This window comes from Protomyctophum parallelum (assembly GCF_964188405.1).
Source record: "Protomyctophum parallelum genome assembly, chromosome: 9".
Classification (NCBI taxonomy): domain Eukaryota; kingdom Metazoa; phylum Chordata; class Actinopteri; order Myctophiformes; family Myctophidae; genus Protomyctophum; species Protomyctophum parallelum.
In genome coordinates, this window is record NC_139706.1 from 2,403,451 (window position 1) to 2,423,450 (window position 20,000).

Genomic DNA, 20,000 nt, shown 5'->3' on the forward strand with positions numbered 1-20,000 from the left:
ATGAATGGCAGATAAAGGCCACAGAGAGAAGAAGGGGGGGGGGGAGAAAAAAAAGCACAGGTGATCCTTTGGCTGATCCTCTTGTTTGTGTTTTTATGTGGGTTTTATATCTGATCGGCATGGTTTGTACGGGAGCAAGGCCTGTGACTGGAGCAGAGGGCATGCTGGGACTCATCTCTAACAGATTCTGTACATAGGACGTCTGAGAACGTCATAAGGACCCCGAAATATTAGTACTATTGACGTGTGAGGACGTCCTAAGCGACGTCCCAGCGACGCGGGGCGAGATAAGAATATTCAGAATTTTTCCTATTTTTTTTTTTTGGCATTTTGCTTTTCACTTGCCGTATGCTAACGCTCAGTGCAACTATTAGCTTGTCATTGACTCCCATGTTAGCGCGGCGGAAAGAATGACCCGTATCTCCTAATACAAGGCGCTCTCCGCGGTGATGAATGGATCGATATGCTGGCGCTTCATTTCTGCTCCTCATCCGTCTCTCCCGCAAAATATGAACCTTTTTTGGAGCGTAAAACAATATATTAAGATGATCGGGGATGTGAGGTCCCTTTGTAAAGTCAACTTTTTTAGGCAAGTGTTTCCTGTTTCATGGCTTTCAAAGTAAAAGCGATCAGACAACTCTGGCACTCTATAGCCTTTATTTTGAAGGCACTTCCTGTACTAAATGTGCTAATGAGAACCCTGTGTCTGTCTGTCTGTCTGTCTGTCTGTCTGTCCGTCCGTCCAGTCCTGTTCCACGGTCTCTGTGCCAAGCCAACCATGCAGGGGGGGGGGGGGGGGGGTGGGGGGGGTGTCTGACAGTCTGTCTGTCTGAGAGAGAGAGATCCATCCAGGCCTCGGGGGAACCCAGGGGAGGAGCACGGGGCGACTCCCACTGAACACTATTACGACACAGTTCAATTACCGCCGGCTGCCACCTCAGCAATAATAACACCATCTCCAACGTGGCGGGGGGTGGAGGAGGGAAAGGAGGAGTCTTATCAGAGTGTCTTCTATGGGCCAATCACGGGAGGGAGGTGGATACTAATTAAACAACGAGGGGTGCATGCCGTGGTCCGTCTTCAGAGCTGCAGTGCAGCAAGAGAGAGAGAGGAGAGAGAGAGGGAGAGAGAGGGAAAGAGAGAGGGAGAGGGGGGAGAGAGAGAGAGACTTGGAGAGGAACTCGCGTGACGGAGGTGAAGATTGGAGATACAGATATGAGATACTGTATGCATCGCATGCACACACGTACACCATGGCTCAGGACAGGATTGCTTATCAGTTTAAGGTTGTAATGTAAAAGGTGTGTGTGTGTGTGTGTGTGTACGTCTCTAGGACAGGCTGTGGTCTTGGAACGGTCTTCATTTTAAAGAACATCCACAAGAACCACTCCCCCATCATGTCATAAACTGAAGTGAACCAGTGGGTGCCATGAGGCACAGAACAGCCCCCAATAAACTGAAGTGAACCAGTGGGTGGCCATTAGGCACAGAACAGCCCCCAATAAATTAAAAGCCACAACAATGACATCAGACAAAGACATTGGTAAAGTCAGACGAGCAGTGGCGTGCACAGACATTTAGAGGGGCAGGTGCTCAAGTAAAAAAGGGCACCTTGTGCAGTGCATTTGGTGCTTTAGCTATTGAAAAATAGCAGATCTACAAGCTCATAGCGCGCCACCGAGTGGCGCGCTACGAGCTTGTAGGTCTGCTATTTATTTTTTTATCGAAGAACCACTGACTAGAAACATAGCTTTAGATTGTGGGGGGCCTAAATAATATAGTAGAAGTGTTTTTTTTATCAAGATTTGATCAATGTCACCGCATGGTCCACACACTACACATTAAGAAAAAAAAGAAAAGTTTTTTTTTTTTTTTTTTTTAGAGCACATTGCCAAAAGGCAGGGGGTGCTCTAGCACCCCCTAGTGTCTATCTGTGCACGCCACTGCAGACGAGCATGGAAACGGGAGCTGGTGTGGCTTTGGTGTGATCCTATACCAGATGATAGGTTGAAATTTTACCCCTCAGATCCCATATGGCCATATGGCGGGTTATAAAGTTTTTATATCAATTCCAAGCAGCTGAAGCTCAAAATTAACCTTTCATGCTGTCCACAGACTGACAGACATACTACATCTGTGTGCGTATGAGTCGATTAGTCCTGTAGGCTACATTAAGTTGTCTACAGTCGACTGCCAGTCGACTGTAGACATTTGGCCAATCAGATTCAGATGCAAATCCTTAGTCGGGGACAGCCCTTGTACAGAATGTGTGTAACTAATGTGCTTCTGAACCTATTTATAGGCCTGACGTCGAAATTTAAAAAAATGACAGTTTTCTGAAATAACTCATGTTTCTATATCAGTATTTCATGTCAAGGACCCCCATAAATGATATGTAATTGGCCACCGACCCCCCCCCCCCCCCCCCATCTGAAAATATGTTGTTCTAGGAATGCCCCAGAAGCAAAGATTTGAGTACAAAAATGTTCGTTCTGAAAGAATATATATTCAAATGATTTGCGCCACATTTTCACGACTTTTCAAAAATAGCAGACCTACAAGCTCATAGCGCGGCACTCGGTGCCGCGCTATGAGCTTGTAGATCTGCTATTTTTCAACAGCTAAAGCATAACATGATGCTTAACCCATTCTGACCGGGCACCCATTTAGGTGTCGGCATCATGTTATGCTTTAGCTATTGAAAAATAGCAGATCTACAAGCTCATATCGCGCCACCGAGTGGCGCGCTACGAGCTTGTAGGTCTGCTATTTTTGAAAAATCGAAGAACGACTGACATTTTTCAGAATCTGATCTCAGGTCAGAATGGGTTAATAAAACACCAAAAAAGGGGGTTCCCGTCCCCAAATTGGGTTCATATTCATACCTGAAGGACCTGATTCTACAAAATGAAAATCCTGTTTCTGTCAGTGGTTCTCAAACATGTCGAGCTCCCCCAGAATGATCTGTACGTGTTTGGCTGCCCCGACCCCCCCCATCTGAAAACATGATGTTCCAGGGACCCCCCCCCCCCCCCCCCTTTGTCAACTCTTCTGATTGGCTCTTCCTCCTCCCCGTCTCCAGAAGCCGCGGCCCAAGCCCAGGCACTCGATCTCCAAGCCCATCGAGAGCAACTACTTTGGCGTTCCGCTGGTCAACGTGGTCACCCCCGAACGGCCCATCCCCGTCTTCATCGAGAAGTGCATCCGCTTCATCGAAACCACAGGTAAAGAAACGCACCGCTGTGCGTGTGTGTGTGTGTGTGTGTGTGTTGCAATTCACGTGATCGGAAATGGGGAACGATCACGCCATTTCCAAATGATCGGAACGGGAGCAAGAAAAAAACGTGGAAAATCGGGACAAACAATATTATATCCATATCGTGATATTAACCCATTCTGACCCGAGATCAGATTCTAGAAATGTCTTCTACATCTTGACAGTTTTCTGAAAAAGCTATGTTTCTATGTCAGTCGTTCTTTGATTTTTCAAAAATAGCAGACCTACAAGCTTGTAGATCTGCTATTTTTCAATAGCTAAAGCATAGCATAATGCTAACACCAAAAGGGGTTCCCGCCCAAAATGGGCAGATTATTGTCTGTGATTATGGGATAATGTACTATTGTGATATGGCATAGGTGTTCTATAAAAAAAAATGTAATTATTGGATCAGGAAACAAATCGGTATCACAGATACTCAAAATCAATTTGATCGGAATCGCATGGGGAGCAGAAAAAGGTGATCGGGACATCCCTATAGTTGCAATAATTTCTAAAGACTCTGAAAACAGGAATTTTCAGGAATTGGGAAAAAAGGAACCTGTGACCCAATGCATGCAATGTGTTTCAGTTATAATACATTAATATTTATAAAACCCCCACTGGCAGGATGTCATTCCGGTGTCCCTACTTTTGGGGCATGTCATTATAGCCTAAAATAGTTTTAAATGTTTAACCCATTCTGACCGGGCACCCATTTTGGTGTCGGCATCATGTTAGCAGATCTACAAGCTCATATCGCGCCACCGAGTGGCGCGATACGAGCTTGTAGGTCTGCTATTTTTGAAAAAACGACTGACATTTTTTTTAATCTGATCTCAGGTCAGAATGGGTTAATCAGACCAGTGTGTGTCCGGCGGAAACCTCGTATGAATCTGATCTCAGGTCAGAATGGGTTAAAGTGCCAGATGTCTGCAGAAGATGGGCATTCATGCTCATAATCTGATTCCATCTCTTGTAGGTTTTGAGTGGTGCAAACCACTCCCTGTGTGTGTGGGGCTGGCTGGGTAGGTGGGTAAACAGCTGGGAAAACAGCATGGTTGTTTATCACCACCTGTGCGCAACCTAACGCGCACATATTAACTGTATATATGGTGATTTTGGTGTGCCAGTACAGTACAGTACAGTACAGGGTACAGTCGAGGGACCCCCACACAGTAACTCTGTCTGTTTTATTGTGGTTTTGGCTTATGAATAAGTTATATGCGGACAGCTTTATAGCCCAATAATGTAAGATTACACCCAGATATATTGCCGTCAAATTGATCGTGGTAATAATCATGCATACAGCTTACTGGAGAGACTGTTTTTTTTTTTTTTTACCCATTTAGACCCATAAGTTTGATTATACAAAATGTCTTCTAAATCCTGACAGTTTTCTGAAAAACCCTGTGTTTCTACGTCAGTGGTTCTCAAACTATTTCACGTCAAGGACCCCCAGAATTATATGCAATTGGCCCGGCCGACCCCCCATCTGAAAATATGTTGTTTCCAGTAGCAAAGATTTGAGTTAAAAACGTTCGCTCTGACAGAATATATATTCAAAGATTCGCGCCACATTTCGGTGGCGCGCTATGAGCTTGTAGGTCTGCTATTTTTCAATAGCTAAAGCATAACATAAGGGGGTTCCCACCCAAAATGTGTCAAACTGCATTTCCTCCCTACATAAACTGTAGGTGTGTAATATGGGAAGAGATGTCTACTCTGAACTCAAATCACACCAAATCATCCTTTCCCACAAAACCCCTCAGGCATCCACTGAAAACAGACAATCTTTGCTTGCATTTTAGTCGTCCCAGAATAGATGCTTCCACAGCGCATTATACTAATGAAAAGTGCCAAGTAGCAACTGTACAGTATGTCATATTAAATGTGTTTTTGTGTGTGCAATATTGCATATACAGTACGCAGATCAATCTTGAGATAAATCTTGCGCTACTGGAGGCATATCAGTAGAGCACCGAAGTCTGACGTCACTTTCAGTAGACAGCCAGTACACAGGGTTCATGGACTTTTTTTAATTTGCATTGAAATCCCCATAGGGCGATTTTTAGGTCGCTTAACCCATTCTGACCTAAGATCAGATTCATACGAGTTTTCCACTGGACACACACTGGTCTGATTGACCCATTCTGACCTGAGATCAGATTCTAAAAATGTCAGTCGTTCTTCGATTTTTCAAAAAATAGCAGACCTACAAGCTCGTATCGCGCCACTCGGTGGCGCGATATGAGCTTGTAGATCTGCTATTTTTCAGTAGCTAAAGCATAACATGATGCCGACACCAAAATGGGTGCCTGGTCAGAATGGGTTAATATAAGAACTGTGTTTGAAAAATAAACCGATCATCCCGGCCTGTCTGTCAGCGGGGGTCGCTACATGTGCGTTGTTAATGATGTCCGTTCATATTTGATACAGCCAGTTTCTGGAGAAAATGGAATTAATTTGGCCGCAAAAAGCCTTGGAACTACATATGAAGGCAATGTCGCTGCTAATATACGTCACGCCCAGCTGTCGACACATTGCGTTCCTGAGATTCCTCGTTGACGTATAAGCTCAGCTGGCGGTGACTCGACTCGTACTAACCACGAAACATTAAATATCAATATCGGATATGTAGTCTCTGTACCTACAGTACTGTGGCCAGATTCCTTCAAACTTTAAACCGCCCAAGGCGGTCATCAGTGGCTCAGCGGTAGAGTGGCTGGATGGTAACCGCAAGGTTGCCAGTTCGAACCCTGTGGGCTCCCCCAGAGTTGGCGTCGGAAGTGTCCTTGAGCAAGACACTGAACCCCTAATTGCTCCTGATGTGCTGGTTGGTGCCTTGCATGGTTTCCTCTGTCATCGGTGTGTGAATGTGTGTGTGACTGGATGAATGTAATGCACATCTATGTAAAGCGCCTTGGGCCAGCCACCTTACCACAGGTCTGCTCTGGTGCCCAGTGCCCTGGGCCTCTGATGCTCAGTGCCCAGTGCCATGGGCCTGGTGCCCGGTGCCCTGGACCTCTGGTGCCCTGGTCCTGCCGATCTGCCTCTCACTCCCCAACAGCTGTTACCACCACACCACCACCAGGGGAGATTTGTAGTTTGGTACAGCTGTGTGTTTTTGTGCATAATATTACAGAGACACAACATACTCCTATCTAGAGTTTCATTCCTATTGAGTTTGACGGTGAAAGTCTTGTTTTAAATGGTTGTAGCTCTGTGAATGTGTAACAGGACTCAGGAGGATCCTCTGTCGTGCAAACCAGTTTCTACATAACAGTCATTAACAGAATTGCACACGCATTAGCCCATTTTCGTTCAGTTTAGATATTGAAAAATCGAAGAGCGACTGACATAGAAACATGGCTTTTTCAGAAAACTGTCAGGATGTAGAAGACATTTTTTAGAATCTGATCTCGGGTCAGAATGGGTTAGAGGCGACCTGCGTTCCTCTAGCTTTGTGGAGGAACAATCCAGACACCAGTCAGTTCATGTGTCCTTACGTTACATGCTCCAGTGATTTGACTGTTTGCCTTCACTGTTCTAGCAGTGCATTCCACGATAATCTCTGCCCCGATCAAACATTTCCTCTGTATATTGTGTATTACCAAGAGGGCCTTGCTGCAAATTCCCCAAACGCCTCACTTCACGTACCGGCGACACAGGGGCCACTTAATGTAAAAGAAAAAATAGCTGATCTACAAGCTCAAAGTGCGTCGCATGCATTTTGAGCTTATAGATCAGCTGTTTTTGCTACTTTGCAGCATCGCAGGCGTGCATTGACGTTAAACCACCCCCTCTCGTGTAATATTGCTTAAATCAAACATTTGCCACGGACACGAGTGGAGAAGCGTGCGAGTGTCTGTGTAGATGTAATGTACTGTGTGTGCGTGTGCACATGCGTGCGTGCGTGTGTGTGAAGCGTGCGTGCGTCTGTGCAGGTGCTGTACTGACTGTACTGCAGCCTCACTCAACCCCACAGTCAGATCCAATGATAATGTGTGCACAGAGAAATAGTATTGTTTGTTTTCAGATAACACACACACACACACACACACACACACACACGCTCTCCATTACAGGAAGTCAGCAGCAGGGGCGTGCATACGTAGACGCCTAAGGGGTGCTTGAGCACCCCCTAGTGGCCCTCTCTGGACCAACATGCCCTTTTGTCACGTCCATTTCAAGAGGCATTTTGGTACACTTTTTTTCTTGTTTTGCATTATTTGTACGTGTATTACACTGTATAGTATGTGGCCCATGGTGACATCGATCAATTCTGGATTAAAAGCTTATAATTTATTTATTTATAAATGTGTGTGTGAGACTGTCCACACACACACACACACACACCCCCACACGGGAGGCATCGAGCGATGTGGATCTATCATTTATATGGAACGAAAGTACGCTTAGCTTGATTCTAACGCGACCTCCCCCCCCCCCTCTCTCTCTCTTTAACGTGCGATAGAGACGCGTCTCTCTCTCTCTCTCTCTCTCTCTCTCTCTCTCTCTCTCTCTCTCTCTCTCTCTCTCTCTCTCTCTCTCTCTGTAAGGGTGTTCTTGGTCACAAGAGCGGGAAGTGCTGACCAGCTGGAACTCCTTGGCGAAGTTAGGTCTTGGCGATATCTTCATCTTTATGGACAAGTTAAGAAAGCTTAGGTTTAGATTCTCATACAGACTTGATTGAAGATTGGAAGATGTATGATCGGACAGAGAATGGTTCTGGCAAGGTGCCTTATATAACCCATTCTGAACGGGCACCCATTTTGGTGTCAGCATCATGTCGTGCTTTAGCTATTTAAAAATAGCAGATCTACAAGCTCATATCGCGCCACCGAGTGGCGCGATACGAGCTTGTAGGTCTGCTATTTTTGAAAAATCGAAGAGCGACTGACATTTTTAGAATCTGATCTCGGGTCAGAATGGGTTCATCAGACCAGTGTGTGTCCAGTGGAAACCTCGTATGAATCTGATCTCAGGTCAGAATGGGTTCATCAGACCAGTGTGTGTCCGGCGGAAACCTCGTATGAATCTGTTAGAGAAGTGTTTTTCTTTTTAAATATTTAAGGTGCCCTTTTGTTTCACTTGAGCACCTGCCCCTCAAAGTGTCTGTGCACGCCACTGGTCAGCAGCACACCCGCCATGCAGATTTCTGGTGAGACTTAACCCATTTTGGGGAGGGAACCCCTTTTGGTGTCGGCATCATGTCATGCTTTAGCTATTGAAAAATAGCCAGATCTACAAGCTCATAGCGCTACGAGCTTGCAGGTCTGCTATTTTTTTTTAATCAAAGAACGACTGACATAGAAACATAGCTTTTTCAGAAAACTGAAGATATTTTTTTTAATCTGATCTCAGGTCAGAATGCGGGAAGTGAGCTGCCCTGTCTGTGCTGTAGTTTACATCCATTGTTGTTAGTGTAACTCAGACTCTGTGTCTGTACCTCGCCTCCGTGTCTGGAATCTCTGCTCGGGGAATATTATCAGAATAATGTCAAATCTGGGAATACATTTCTTACCGAGAATCTTCTTCACCGATGTGTTTGTAAAGATGTCTGCTAACACATCCCACGTTGGTTTATATTCAGCCACCCTAGGGGGACTTTTTGACAGCTGCTGAAAGTCGGGGGTACCATACAACCATTATAATAAGGCAAAATGTTCTAAATGTCATTATGCTTTGATTCTGAATCCATTCCTAGCATTCGTTTTAATGGTACCCCAACTTTCAGCAGCTGGAAAAAGAAAAGAAAATCCCCTAGAGTGGTTGAATAGAAACCAATTGCGGGATATGCTAGTAGACACCTTTACAAACACACTGGTGAAGGAAATTATTCCCAGATTGTATTAACCCATTCTGGGCGGGCACCCCTTTTGGTGTTGGCATCATGTTATGCTTTAGCTATTGAAAAATAGCAGATCTACAAGCTCATATCGCGCCACCGAGTGGCGCGATACGAGCTTGTAGGTCTGCTATTTTTGAAAAAAATCGAAGAACGACTGACATTTTTAGAATCTGATCTCAGGTCAGAATGGGTTCGTCAGACCAGCGTGTGTCCAGTGGAAACCTCGTATGAATCTGATCTCAGGTCAGAATGGGTTAATATCCTCTGACTGAATTCACAGGAAACGACCAAAAGTGACTCACCCTACACACACACCTGAAAGTATAACCTCCAAGAGTTAAGATGACTGACTGTCAGTGTTGGAAAGTAAAGTAACTAAGTACATTTACTTAGTGCCAAGTACTGTACTTGAGTACAGTTGTGAGGTATTTGTACTTTACTTGAGTATTTTCCAATACTTTTACTTCTTCTCCACTACATCTACCAACCACTGCACTAAGCATTGAGACGTTACCAAACCCACCTGAACAATTGAGATGGCTATCAGCGGTGGTGGTGTATGAGTCATAGATGTTAGAATCATGTTTGTAAATCAGATCAGAGTCTTAAACATGACATGGGCCACCATGCTCCATAACAGGCCCAAAGCTTATTGATAACGGGTACTCAATAAGCTTGTTATCGGATTTTATCGGGTATCGGTTATCGAGCTCCATCCCTAGTGAGCGTGCGTGGGCACACGTTCTGCTTGCAGTGTCCCACCATAGCGACGTAAAGGGCAGCGCTGAGCAGTCACGTCGAGTTGAATCCAGTGTCCATTTTGACAGCATATTGTTTGTTCTATTTCGTCCCTGCTGACCGCCAGAGGCGGTGCTTTAAGCACTGAATACGTCCCTTCGCGCATGCGCAGTCGAGTATTTTATACCAACAATGTCGGTTGACCCCGTGATGACCCGGAGTCGTCTATAACTTCCGGCAGTCATCCGGGGCTCAGCCCCTAATTTCTTCTCGCTTACGCAAGTTGTACATAGCACAGAGTTCTACAGCAGAATTAAACTGCACGATAACAGAACTATTGCTTTGCTACTACTAAGTCGCCGGTAGTCCCGCGACCATTGTTGGTCGGAGCTGTGACGCGTGCGTTCGCCCTCCAGGGACTGCGACTTAATATTACTATTATTGTATCGTTTTCGAGTGGAGCTGGGCTTCACATCGTCTTCTTTCCCCGTGGGAACAAGGTAAGCAGACAACCCCTGTTCGCATAGGCTGCGTGCGCGCTGCTTCCCTGCAACACACACGGTTGCGTGCAGCGTGCTACAAACGGCGACCTGAGCGTCCCGTTTTAGCACCCGTCAAAGTTGAACGGATAGCTCGTTCTCTTTGACAGCTTACGCTGTCTCGTTTTCCCACGAAGGCTGCGCCGCAGTGCTGGTGACGGCAAGCGTTAGCACTACCCGCTCCCAGCACGTGAGTCGACGCTAGTATTATTTGTTTACTACTTACCTATACTACTTATACTTATACTACTTATACTTATAAGTGTACTTATCTACTGCTATATTACTCTGCCTCTCTGAGCGAGTCTTTGCTGGCACTGGCCAGCTATATAGCACCGCCGCGTGCTACAAACGGCGACCTGAGCGTCCCGTTTAGCACCCGTCAAAGTTGAACGGATAGCTCGTTCTCTTTGACAGCTTACGCTGTCTTGTTTTCCCACGAAGGCTGCGCCGCAGTGCTGGTGACGGCAAGCGTTAGCGCTACCCGCTCCCAGCACGTGAGTCGACGCTATTATTATTTGCTTACTACTTATACTTATACTACTTATACTTATACTACTTATAAGTGTACTTATTTACTGCTATATTACTCTGCCTCTCTGAATGAGTCTTTGCTGGCACTGGCCAGCTATATAGCACCACCGCGAGGTTACGTCAGTAACCCCGGTTATATGAATTGGCTTGACTGATTTAGTCACTTGTTCTCAAATAGTGTACTTTAATTTCGGCACAGAGCCATTGCCACTTTATAGGTTGGTTTTTCTGAAATTATATATATATAACTATATCATTATATATATATCATATATACTGGTCTCTGCTAGAGCACCCCTTACCTGGCATAGGCGGCGTGCGCGCCCCCTCCCTCCAGCTAAGCGGCCTTTAGCAGCTACAGTAGCCTCTACTGGCACAGGCAGCGTCCACGCTCCCTTCCTACCAGTTTACGGCTCCACCCCTAGCGACCACTAGCGTCCGCGCTCTGGGCTACATCTGCGGGTTTCCAATGGACGAACCCCGCCACCACCTGTGCACCTCCTGCCAGGCTCCTCTGCGGCCAGAGGATGGGCATGACCTCTGCCCTGGGTGCCTTGGCCCCCAACATCTGAGGGAGGCACTCGGTGACAACCCATGTCACGTGGACGCAGGAGCGTCCAATCTCTCTCGCCGGTAATGAAGGCTAACAAAACCCTCCCCGGACAGAAGGTACGTTATCGTTTAAAGCGGCGCTATCCCCGCTAAACAGACGTTCATATGATATCATATACTTATCATGGCATAACCTCCTGTGTGTGGGTAAAGGCTGCGTTCGCGCCGCCTCCCTGCTCTGCATACGAGGTCTGTTCGACTGTGAACGCTAGCGCTTATTATAAGCGACTATAAGACTTGCCGAAGGATAAGAACACTGTCATATTACCTTCGTTTGTTAAACACGCTACTTTTTAAGCTTTGTTTAGCCCCTGCTGGTGATGGCAAGAGCCTTGCTGGCCAAAGCAGCATTCAAGCTTAACTGCTTTTGCGAATAGCTGTATTGTTGTTGTTATTATCAGCCCGGTACAGGAGCAGCTTCCTGCGTCCTCCCAGGGTATTGATGTTGCTACCAGTATAGTTTGTAGCAAAATAGTACTAACAGCTACTGGTGTACATAGCCTGTCTGGTTGTTAACCCAGCTGGCCCCCAGTAGTGGGCCTAGCTGAAGCTGCTACCAGTATGTCTGGAGCTCAAAGCTCCATTAACAGTTTTTTGCATATACAGTGGGTGCAACCTGGTTTGTTCCCACAGGTCGGATTAGTGCCCCTGGGTACCTGTAGGTCCTATTAGCCCAGCTGGTCCCCAGCACAGAGTATCTGGCGCTGCTGACAGCGTAGCTCACAGCTGCTACCAGTAGCTTAAAGTTAAAGCTGTGTATGAACAGGCTATAGCTTGTCTTGTTTTTTAGTAGCCTAGCTGGTCTCCAGCATAGCTCTCTAACTGGCGCTGCTACCTGTAGTTGTAGCCCAAGCGCTTATTATACTATTGAAGATAAAAAGCTATCTGTATATAGCTTGCCTTACTGTTTGTTGGCCCAGCTGGTACAGGGCAGGCAGCGTATGCGCTCCGCTCCTCCAGCATACGGCCAGCTTGATGTTACTTACTACTAATCGTTTGTTAGCTCAAGCATTTATTAACAGCTATTGGTGTATAGCTTGTTATGTTCATTAGCTGCAGCTGATACAGGCAGCGTACGCGCTCCCTTCCTTCAGCAGGTGGCCCCTATCGGTGGAGCTATCGGTTGTAGCCTTTTCTCCAAAACTAGCTTGTGTCGGTTTATTTAACCGAACCTGGCTGGGGTAGGCAGCGGTAGCGCTCCCTCCTCCCAGCATGAATGCGTAGTAGTGCACACGTGACTAGTGTATTGGAAGTGTCTTTTGTTTCGCTCTGGACTAGCAAACATAAATAATAATGCACTGGAGTTTGGATAAGCGTCATAGTGCCGTGATAAACGGTCACATAGGAAACACTACAGCTGCTACATAGCAGCGTCCAAACCTTGACTGAAGGCTACTTTATTATCATAAATTATAAGTAAGCCTCCGCCGGGGGTACAGGTAGCGTAAAGCTCCCCTCCCCCACCGCGACCATGCAGGTCGCAAAGTCTATCTAACAGCAACGTTTGTGTGCTGTTTCTATGATGCACTTTACATCTGGTTGAATCTCAAAGTGCTGCAATGAGCATTTGCATAAACGTAAATGCATACTCGCATGCTGCGGCAGGTATAGCAGCATTCAGTTTTTCGATTAAGTCATTATATGCCGATCTAAGTTAAAGCCTCTGCTGGCACAGGCAGCGTACGCGCCCCCTCCCTGCAGCATATGGCCAACACCTAGCAAACCAGTAGCGTCCGCGCCCTGGGCTAGTTGGGACTGGTGTGCACCGGCCGGTCCAAAGGAACCGGTGCCACCACAACGGAGAGCACCCACTTTCGTACCTCGAAAGCCTCTGCTGGTACAGACAGCGTATGCGCTCCCTCAAGCATATGGCCAACACCTAGCAACCAGTAGCGTCCGCGCCCTGGGCTAGTTGGGACTTGTGTGCACCGGCCGGTCCAGAGTAACCGGTGCCACCACAATGGAGAGCTCCCACTTTTGTACCTCGTGTGAAGCTCTCCTTCAGCCGTGAGCCGACCTTGGTCCTGCCCCGTGTGCGCCTACCTCTCCGATGCCACAACTGACTCGAGGTTGATGTGCTCTCCCCGACAGCTTAAGCTACGCACTTCCATGACTATGAGGAAGATGCAGAAGGCGGTGCCTCCCAGGCATCAGAGCCGGCCTCCCACTTCTCAGCTCATGCGCATAGCCGTGGAACGCATACTAAAGCAGGCAGTCGGCTCCTCCAAGCGCCTTCTTCTTGCTGTCTTCGCCGTCCCCCACGCCTGTACCTGAGACAGCTACAGGCCTGCCGGGCGAACGATCAGGGCCCTCTCCCATCTCTATACCGATGGTGAAATCCTGGCAGCCCTGCCCTGATTGGGAAAAGTGTCCTGAGACAACCCGTTGCGACGTGACACCTTAATAGATTTGAACGCACAAGGCGATAAGGGCTGGCCTGGGTTACATGCCAGCCACCAAGCCTGTCATTGCATCCCTCATTGTGTTCCCCAACGAGGCCCGGCGGCAGAACGCTAGGTGACCTCGACCCCAGTGCAGGAGCACAGACAACCTGCTCACTGGGGCCTCCCGTTCACACTTAATAGTGGCAACGTTAATACTGGCTCAGTCACCTTTGGTGTGTCACTGGAGGCATTGGCGTCATGTCCTCAGAGCGTGGGCGGCTGATGTCCATCGTATCTCTAGCCCGTCGCCAAGTCGGGTTTTCACAGTCAAGCTTGACTGATGAGCCTAGGCCAACTCTCCGTAGTCTCCCTGAGGAGCCAGGAGCACTAGGTGGTTCAGCCGGGCGAGAATCGCCGGAGCGAACCATCCAGGGGGGGAAGACCAGGCTGCAGCTTGCAGGCCTACGACACATCCCGCCTCCCAAAGGGCCGAGCTCCAACATTGATGAAATCATCTTGACTGCCCTCGGAGCTCGCGTATCACCGCCGGCCCACACTAGAGGCCAGCGTGTTCCCTGGCGTCCCACGCAGGGACCTGACTGTGACTGTGACTTTCCGGGCTGTGCAGTGCCTTCTGACGCCAGCCCCCCATATCCGGCGGGTCAAAATGGCCATTATCAGCAACATGACGAGAGCCCTACTATCAGACCAGGAGTGATGTGTCCTCCTGCCCAAGGGCGCAACAGAGGCTGTATATCCTCAGTCACACTAAGGGAAGTCCGATCTACATACTTCCTCGTGACGCAAGACAGACGGGTGTCGACATGTCTTGAATCTGATGGGACCCAACAGGGTTATGAAGTTTATGCCAGTCTACTGGGCCGAACACGGCAATGTGCTGGAGCGGCAAGTGGTGCGCTCCGCTCTATAGCACACATTCTCATACTCATGGGACCTTAACCGGGTACTGGACGCCCTGTGCGGGCCTACCTTCGAACCCTTGGCACAGGCAGAGCTGAAGTGGGTGTCATGCAAGACAGCCCTTCTCCTGGCCATTACATCGGCAAAGCGCGTCAGTGAACTGCACGCTCTGTCAGTCAGCGAATCATGTCTGAGGTGGAACGCAGACGGCTCGGGGGTCACGCTGTGGCCAAACATAGCATTCCTCCCGAAGGTGCTGTCGCAGGCTCACCTCAACCGGCCTATCAGGCTGGCTCGATTCAACCCCCCACCTGGGGAGCTGACAGACAAACTGGAGCTGTTGTGCCCAGTCCGGGCCCTGAGAGCCTACATTGAAGCTACTGCACGCATCAGGCGAGCAGAGCAGCTGTTCTTTTGCCATAGTGGTGTGAACAAAGGCGGCGCTCCCTCCAAGCAGCGCCTGTCCCACTGGATTGTAGACGCAATCAGCCACGCCTATGAGGCAAGTAACCTCCCCGTACCATCAGGGGTACGGTGCCACTCTACAAGGAGCATTTCCACATCATGGGCTGCCATGAGAGGGGTGCCCTTGGAGGACATTTGTGCCGCCGCCTCATGGGCTTCGGCAGGCACTTTCTCAAGGTACTACAGGGTGAATGTTGCCACTCCCCACCCAGTGGACGTGGCCCTCTTCCCCGAATCCTCCGGTTCTACCCTTTGAGGTCTGTAATCAGGATTCCTCGTGACTTGGCTGGTATAAGTCATTCAGTGCTTAAAGCACCGCCTCTGGCGGTCAGCAGGGACGAAATAGAACGATAGTTACGTATGTAACTACGGTTCTATGAGTCCTGAATGACCGCCAGAGGCACTCTTGTCACTCAGAATCCTCGTGTTCTCGCGAGAAGATTCTGTAGGGACTGAGCCCCGGATGACTGCCGGAAGTTATAGACGACTCCGGGTCATCACGGGGTCAACCGACATTGTTGGTATAAAATACTCGACTGCGCATGCGCGAAGGGACGTATTCAGTGCTTAAAGCACCGCCTCTGGCGGTCATTCAGGACTCATAGAACCGTAGTTACATACGTAACTATCGTTTTAGTCACATTTTAGTCACCTGAAATGTCTTGGCGTTAGTCTAGTTTTAGGCGACTAAATGTACAGTTGATTTTTTTTCCCGACTAAACAGTATTTCGGCGGACCCCGATTTTTTACACTTGAAAATAGCCAATCTACAAGCTCGCAACGTGTCGTGGCGTGACGCGCCGTGGTGCTTGTAGATCTGCTATTTTCAGCATGCAGCCAAGCATAAAATCACTTCTACTGGGTCTCTTCCCCACTAGTCCCTCCCTTTAGTCCAGTTTTTATTTGTTGACAAAATTTGTCAATATATTAGTCTTTAGTTTAGTTTAGTCATCATGGCTTTTTCGTCAGTGAAAAAATGCATTTTTCGTCGTAGTTTTACTCACACACACAAACGGATCTACCCCTCCTACAAGCCCCTCCTCCCCTCTCTCACACACACAAACACATTATTCCTCTCCTCTCCTCTCCTCTCCTCTCCTCTCCTCTCCTCTCCTCTCCTCTCCTCTCCTCTCCTCTCCTCTCCTCTCCTCTCCTCTCCTCTCCTCTCCTCTCCTCTCCTCTCCTCTCCTCTCCTCTCCTCTCCTCTCCTCTCCTCTCCCCTCCCCTCCCCTCCCCTCCCCTCCCTCTCCCTCTCCCTCTCCCTCTCCCTCTCCCTCTCCCTCTCCCTCTCCCTCTCCTCTCCTCCCCTCTGTTTTCTTGGTGTCTGGCTGGAAAAGCCCTTTGTGGATAATTGATCGGTAGAAAGAGAGGATCAATGCTCTAGTCTATGCCTTAGCTGAGAGCTCTCTCATTTCCTCTGTGCCTCTCTCTCTCTCTCTCTCTCTCTCTCTCTGCCACTCCCTGACTCACTCCTCTCTCTCCCCAGTGGGTTGGTCTTTGTCTTCCCCGATCCCCCACATGAGGAAAAATAAAGCCAATGAAAGAGAGAGAACAGAGATGGAGGGATATAAAAGCTATATCTTTTCTTTACATTGAAAAACAAACAGAGAAAAAAAAATGGGGCTCATCCATGACTTTCCCTCTCTTTGGCTTTTCCCATGGTGCACTTCTGACGTTTCTGTTGCACATATATATATACTGTATCTTCATCCGTCCTCGGTTATTTCACGACAAAAATGACGAAAAGAAGACGTGTGTGTGTGTGTGTGTGTGTGTGTGTGTGTGTGTGTGTGTGTGTGTGTGTGTGTGTGTGTGTGTGTGTGTGTGTGTGTGTGTGTGTGTGTGTGTGTGTGTGTGTGTAATGGAGGAGGAAGGATGAAAGTTGAAAAGAGATCTGGGTGGGATTTAGAGAGGAAAATCTCAGTGGAGCCACAGTTCATTAACCGATTCTAAACGGGAACCCCATTTTGTGTTTATAGCATTATGCTATGCTTTAGCTATTGAAAAATAGCAGATCTACAAGCTACGAGCTTGTATAGGTCTGCTATTTTCGAAAAGTCGTGACAATTTGCCTGAAATCTTTGAATATAGTTACAGAGCCAGTTTTTTAACTCAAATATTTAGCTATACTGGAGGGTTAACCCATTCTGGGCGAGAACCCATTTTGGTGTTGGCATCATGTCGTGCTTTAGCTATTGAAAAATAGCAGATCTACAAGCTCGGCGCGCTACGAGCTTGTAGGTCTGCTATTTTTGAAAAATTGAAGAGCGACTGACATAGAAGACATTTTCTTAGAATCTGATCTCACGTCAGAATGGAAAACTGTCAGGATGTAGAAGACATTTTTTAGAATCTGATCTCACGTCAGAATGGAAAACTGTCAGGATGTAGAAGACATTTTTTAGAATCTGATCTCGGGTCAGAATGGAAAACTGTCAGGATGTAGAAGACATTTTTTAGAATCTGATCTCGGGTCAGAATGGGTTAAGTCCCTTTCAGAGTGCGTGTGGAGCTACGGCAGCCTCGGGGTCTCTCAGTGGGCTCTCTCAGCAGCGCTCTATAGGAGTGCTTCATGACTTTAACCCACTTACACCATGAGGACCGTTCAACAAAATGTCTTCTAAATAGGGCCGGGACTAATTGCGATTAATTACGATTAATTAACTACAGAAAAATGTATGCATTAAAAAAAATAACGCATTTTAATCGCACTATTTTTTTCACCGCGGAACGTTGTCACTGGACAGTTTTCAGACGGACCTGCGCACCAAGTGTCCGTGTCCTCTTCAGACAATAACACCACCAGAACCCGCAGACAGTTCACCAGACTGGGGGAAGCCGCTGAGATCACTTTGCTTGTCCCCGTGGATTGGAAATAGGATTTAAAAGGCTATCCGATGGTAGCGTGGATTACAGCACAGTTGTGTGCAATTATTCAATAAAGAATTATTACCCCTATTACTACAAAAACAATGTTTTATTGCTTAAACTTATGTATTCACTATTCATTGATTCACTAGTATACCAAAATCCATTTGAAAGCTTTCTCACTGTTCTCGGGTCAAATAATGATATGCAATTAAAATGCGATGAATCTAGATTAATTAATCACAAAGCCTCTGATTAATTAGATTATTTTTTTTAATCGAGTCCCAGCTCTACTTCTAAATGTTTCTATGTCAGTAGTGGTGCGGAAAACTTTTTCATGTCCAGGACCCCAGAAATGATATGTAATAATTGGCCTGCCGGCAACTGCCTGCCTGCAAGGTCGCTAGTTCGTATCCCCGGACCAGCATGTTAAAATTACCACCGCTGAAGTGCCCTTGGGCAAGGCATTGAACCCCCTACCATGAAATGTTCTATATGAGCAGGGCCTGGCCGTAAACAAGTTCTTGAGCTTAGTCCAGTTACCCTGGGTAAACATAGTACCTTTCTTTCTTTCTTTAGTCAAAAACGTTTTCTCTGAAAGAATATGTTTTTAAAGATTTGCGCCACATTTTGACGATTTTTCAAGAAATTGCAGATCTACAAGCTTGAGCTTGTAGATCTGCTATTTTTCGATAGCTAAAGTATTGCATAATGCTTAACCCATTCTGAACGGAAACACATTTTGGTGTTCGCATCATGTTATGCTTTAGCTATTGAAAAATAGCAGATCTACAAGCTCATAGCGCGCCACCGAGTGGCGCGCTACGAGCTTGTAGGTCTGCTATTTTTGAAAAATCGAAGAACGACTGACATTTTTAGAATCTGATCTCAGGTCAGAATGGGTTAATCAGACCAGTGCGTGTCCAGTGGAAACCTCGTATGAATCTGATCTCCGGTCAGAATGGGTTAAAAACACCAACAGGGCTTCCCGTTCAGAACGGGTTGATAAACGGTGCTAATAGTGTTTCTTGGAGGACTCGGCGAGTTGGACACACTCGTCTTATTTAGCCCCGTTTGAGTGGCGAGGATGGACTGCACCCAAACCGCCATATTATCCACGGCACGTCAAAGCAAAAAGAATCGCCACGACGGCCACATGACGCTCGCCATTAATTAAGCCAGGAGGTCATTGATTCGTTGGCTGTCGATAGTTGGCTAATATTTGTTGTATACTCCCGGTCGGCGCACGGCGATATAAATTAGGCATTAACCCATTCCGGGTGGGAACCCCTTTTGGTGTTTTAAGCACTATGTTATGCTTTAGCTGTTGAAAAATAGCAGATCTACAGATGCCACGAGCTTGTAGATCTGCCATTTTTGAAAAAATCGTGAAAATGTGGCGCAAATCATTGAATTATATATTCTTTCAGAGCGAACGTTTTCAACTCAAAACTTTGCTTCTGGGGGGGGGGGGGGGTCCCCATATTTTCAGATGGGGGTCGGCGGCCACATACAGATAATTCTGGAGGTCGTTGATATGGAAAAGGTAGAGAACCACTGATAAAGAAACATAGGGTTTTTCAGAAAACTGTCAGGATTTTAGAGGACATTTTGTAGAAACGGTCTGAAAATGGCTTAATTGATGAAGAAGCAATCCGATGAATGATAACCTCTCTTCTCCTCGGCTGGTCATCCAGCATGACGGTGTGTCGCGGGTTCGAGTCCCGATCCCCGCACGCACTTTGCTGTGTGTATATCCATCAATAAAGGCAAAAAAAGCCCCATGAATATGTAAATAATAACCTCTCTCTCTCCCCCCCCCCCCCCCC

At 47.2% G+C, this 20,000-nt stretch overlaps 1 protein-coding gene across 1 annotated transcript in view; it reads left to right on the forward strand.

Annotated features, from left to right (window-relative positions):
* Positions 1–20,000, forward strand: part of arhgap35a (Rho GTPase activating protein 35a) — a gene marked incomplete at its 5' end in the record, with an annotated part of 46,662 nt that overhangs the window by 9,682 nt on the left and 16,980 nt on the right. The window contains one exon of the mRNA XM_083773545.1: positions 3,083–3,224. Coding sequence (XP_083629671.1) covers positions 3,083–3,224 — 142 coding nt within the window. The remainder of the gene's footprint in view (positions 1–3,082; positions 3,225–20,000) is intronic.